The 4,620-nt window shown below is 37.4% G+C and overlaps 1 protein-coding gene across 1 annotated transcript in view; it reads right to left on the bottom strand.

The window, feature by feature from the left end:
• Positions 1 to 2,630: 2,630 nt before the first annotated feature.
• The window catches only part of LOC107700354 (talin-2-like), a 50,787-nt gene continuing 48,797 nt past the window's right edge, over positions 2,631 to 4,620 (bottom strand). The window contains exons 48-50 of the mRNA XM_016501983.1: positions 3,509 to 3,692; positions 3,259 to 3,384; positions 2,631 to 2,645 (exon numbers count right to left, since the gene is read on the bottom strand). Of these exons, the coding sequence (XP_016357469.1) occupies positions 2,631 to 2,645; positions 3,259 to 3,384; positions 3,509 to 3,692 (325 nt within the window). The remainder of the gene's footprint in view (positions 2,646 to 3,258; positions 3,385 to 3,508; positions 3,693 to 4,620) is intronic.

Raw genomic sequence — 4,620 nt, 5'->3', positions numbered from 1 at the left:
AGCTGTGCAGTGGAAGCAGCCACTTGTTTAGCAGAAGAGATGAGCTTTTCTTCACTGGCATGACCTTGGACTGACGCGTTCGCTGCCTCACAGAGGTTACTGGTTGCTGCGGCAACCATGCGTGCCTGTAACAGTGAGCAAACAGAGAAGTTACACAGGAATATAACATGATGACATTTTATTGCCACTTTTTAATGCTTGAGGACTTACAGCAGATATTAGCCCTTGGGACCACTGTCCATCATCCACAGCATTGGCAGGGATGGCTCCCACCTTCAGGAAGGAAAAAGATGGCTATTATGATTCTATAAAAACTGAGTACATTAAAAAAATTAAAGAAACAGTTGCAATTAATAATCATTTTACGGACTGATTAATAAACATTTTTATGGCTTACGCTAAGTTTTCTTACCTTGCCCTGGGCTACGAGTTCTCTCTGAGCTGCTGAAGCTGATTTTACAAGAGCGCTGGTTGCTGCAGCAATAGATTTGGCTGCCTCAAGTATCTGCTCTTCAAAGTCTAAACTCTCATCAGCTTGCTGAAAAAAAAAATATTGAAAAATACAGCTGACATTTTGTAATTAAGATTTTAAAGTTTTTTTTTTTGTTCTTGTTTTTGAAATAAGTCTCATATTCTCACTCAAAAAAATACAGAAAAAAAGTAATATTTTGAACTGCTTTCTATTGTAATAAATTACATTTAAATGAAAATTCTGAATGAATTCTGAAGGATCAAGTAACACTGAAGACTGAAGTAATGGCTGCTGAAAATTCAGCTTTTCCATCACGGGAATACATTGTATGTTAAAATGCAGCTTTGGTAAGCAAAAGAGACGACTTTCAAAAACATCACAAAAATCGTAATTATTCTAAACCTTTGATCACAAGTGTTCATAGATTACATTACATATAAATGCAAAATTCACAGAGCACTGCACAGTGCCCTTACAATACGTCAATTTAGCGTAGTCTTTAAAGAGTGTATTAAGCCATGCACACTACCTTTGGTTTGGCTCTTGGTTTGAGCTGCTCAAGTTTCTTGGCTGCTGCTTCAATTGAGGCTGCAGCTCCCAATAACTCCGTTTCAGCGATCACAGTAGGATCCTCAGGGTCAACCCATTCAGTGCCTACACACACAATACACACACTTAACTAATGTTTGGCAAGGCCTGGAATCATCACAGGCATGCTGTAATAACTGAACGTGTGTCAGGTGAATAGGAAATGGATAGCGTTTTTGAAAACAAATCAAGCCTGAGAGAAATTAATTTTGTCACAGAGCTGAACACAAACGAAACACCGCAAAACAAATAAACAAGACACAAATGTGGTTAAATGAGAAAATGTTCTAAATGAAGATTGAAAATACGGAATTATTTTGTACTGGCATCTTGTGGTACTCACCCTCATCTTGAGCGAGACAGGAAAGACAGGAAACTTTACTCAGCACAGTATATCTCCAAACTACACGGAGTGAGCATGTTTTTGTCTTAATGAAGGTGTGAAATATCTCTCACCTTTCATGGCCTCCGCTGTTTGAATCAGTTCAGTGACAGCTGCAGCAACCTTTTTAGAGAACATCACCAATTTTTGTTTCTGATCACCTGTTGGCTTTTGTAAGGCCTGAAATACATATATGCACATAAAGAGTTCTGGTTAAGACCAATCCTGAACAAAGGGACCATCAAAGCACTGTGCAGATGCATTATGTGTGTAAATGACTGTGTTTGTACCTGTAGGACATGTTCTAGGAGCTCTATATATCCATTGGTACATTCAGTGCCGTATAACAGAGCTCTGTTTCTGACCTCCTGATTTACTTCCTCATGATATGCTGCTTGCTGAGGGGGAAATTATTAAAGCCCATTATTAAAGTCCACACCAAAAACACCTTCGCTAATCCATAACTGATAATGCACAGATGGACACAAGCAGAAAACAAGTATATGCACACACACCTTGCATGTGGTCAGCATATCAGCTATGACCTTGCGGCTGAGGTTCGCTGTGGAGATGACATCTTCCTGTCTGGCAGAATTTCCTGCTGCGACTGCTTTGGCGGTTGCCGTAGTGATGCCCTTGGTCATGCGAATGAACTCCTCTGGAGTGGTTGATTTCTCAGGGGCTTCTTTAGATTGAAACAACTGATGACGACACAATTGTTAATTGAATAGTTTTGTCACCACGCTTGTCTATATTTGAGCAAGATTTGTACAAGACACAGGTCAAAATTTAGGTCAATTTAAAGACCTGATGATTAACACACACACACACACACACACACACACACAAAAAAAAAGTACCTACACTGTTTTCTTGTGTGTTCAACTTACTGTTACATATATATACACACATACATATATATATATATATATAAAATTATAAAAATAAAAGCCAAAATATCAATAAATACTATAACAGTACATAAATAATCCTAAAATAACACTGGTCTAAGGTTAAACTGGTAAAATCCCCATTTATTTTCCAAAAAATTAATGACTCCAAACTCATGTAGAACTATGCCATTAATAGAGCATGTAGTTCATTTTATCGCAAAATATTTGGGACTAAGTGTGCAATGGGAATTATAGTAGCTGATGGAGAAGAAAACATTAATTTTCTCATTAATAATTAAGTTACCATAACCTGAACACACAGACGTAAGGCATACATTTACATTTTCACATCTGAAAACATCACTCCCTCTGTGAACATTAATTTAACTTTTATAGAAGAACATCTGATGGCAAAATTCACTATTGCAAACATATCTGCCTTTGGCAACTTTGGCAACAACTTTCTCCTATCTTTTCAATTTATAAAGACATATTGGTTTCGTTGACTGAAATAAATAAATTATATATATAAAAAATTAATGACTCCAAACTCATGTAGAACTATGCCATTAATAGAGCATGTAGTTCATTTTATCGCAAAATATTTGGGACTAAGTGTGCAATGGGAATTATAGTAGCTGATGGAGAAGAAAACATTAATTTTCTCATTAATAATTAATCTGATTAATGGCACACACTGGAATGAGCTTCTCACCAGAACACTTTTACTCATATCTGAGTTAGGAGACATTTCCATCCGTGCAGCCAGATTTCTGAAGGACAACTGGGAGATTACAGTTTCAAAGACAAATATATAACAGCTATTTGCCTAGATGAAGTGTTTCTTATCAAGTTCTGTGCTCTTGAGGTATGATGGAAAAGGGAGAATAATATTTATGCAGAAGTGTTTTTGACTGTCGTACCTTGGCCGCATTCTTAAGCTGGAATATGGAGGGGTCATCTGCTGCTTTTCCCGCTGCACACTTGGTGGCACTAATGAGATCAGCTAAAGCTTTAGCAACATCCTTCACTGCGTTGATCAGCACCACCTACGAGGAGATGAATGACAATAACACATGCACATTCCGGAAAGATGACTTCAAACCCTGGCTGCTGGTAAAACCCTGTGTTTGACTTCTCCTCTGTCCTCATCACTTTCTCCATGTCTCTCACCTGTGTTTCTGGGTCATCCGCGCCTATGCTGGCCGCTCCCAATTTCACCACATCTGTAAGGTGGATGATGGTTTTGGCAGAAGACTGGGCGGCCTGGGCCAGTTTCTCTTGACTTGATGCTGCACCTGAAACAAGGTTCTTAGTGTCCTCCACCAATGCTTTGGCTGTCTTCAGAATATTCTCTCTAAAAACAAAGAGAGAGAGAGAATACATAAATGATACAAGTTTGATTATAATGCTTATGTACATATGAATGATTTCATATGGTGCATATACGTATAGGTATATGGTGCATATACTGTAGGTGCATAGGTATTTGTTAGCATTATTCTTTAATACATAATTCTGGCTGGTCCATTGTGGCAAACCAATCTCCTGTGTTGTCCCATGTTTCTAGTATTACTACCCAGTCTCTTTCTTCTCACATAATACAGCAAATTATAAAATATACAAATAAATTAAATCAATAAATAAATTCAAAGTAAATAAAATAAAATTGAATGTATTAACAAAGTCAATATATAAAATAGGAAATATATAAAATTGATTTCTGCCTATATATATACAGGTGCATCTCAATAAATTAGAATGTCGTGGAAAAGTTCATTTATTTCAGTAATTCAACTCAAATTGTGAAACTCGTGTATTAAATAAATTCAATGCACACAGACTGAAGTAGTTTAAGTCTTTGGTTCTTTTAATTGTGATGATTTTGGCTCACATTTAACAAAAACCCACCAATTCACTATCTCAACAAATTAGAATATGGTGACATGCCAATCAGCTAATCAACTCAAAACACCTGCAAAGGTTTCCTGAGCCTTCACAATGGTCTCTCAGTTTGGTTCACTAGGCTACACAATCATGGGGAAGACTGCTGATCTGACAGTTGTCCAGAAGACAATCATTGACACCCTTCACAAGGAGGGTAAGCCACAAACATTCATTGCCAAAGAAGCTGGCTGTTCACAGAGTGCTGTATCCAAGCACGTTAACAGAAAGTTGAGTGGAAGGAAAAAATGTGGAAGAAAAAGATGCACAACCAACAGAGAGAACCGCAGCCTTATGAGGATTGCCAAGCAAAATCGATTCAAGAATTTGAATGAACTTCA

The sequence above is a fragment of the Sinocyclocheilus anshuiensis genome, unplaced genomic scaffold (genome assembly GCF_001515605.1).
Source record: "Sinocyclocheilus anshuiensis isolate Anshui unplaced genomic scaffold, SAMN03320099.WGS_v1.1 scaffold154, whole genome shotgun sequence".
In the NCBI taxonomy this organism is placed as follows: Eukaryota; Metazoa; Chordata; class Actinopteri; order Cypriniformes; family Cyprinidae; genus Sinocyclocheilus; species Sinocyclocheilus anshuiensis.
Note: the sequence above shows the minus strand (reverse complement) of the source record. Positions and strands in the feature narration are given on the sequence as shown.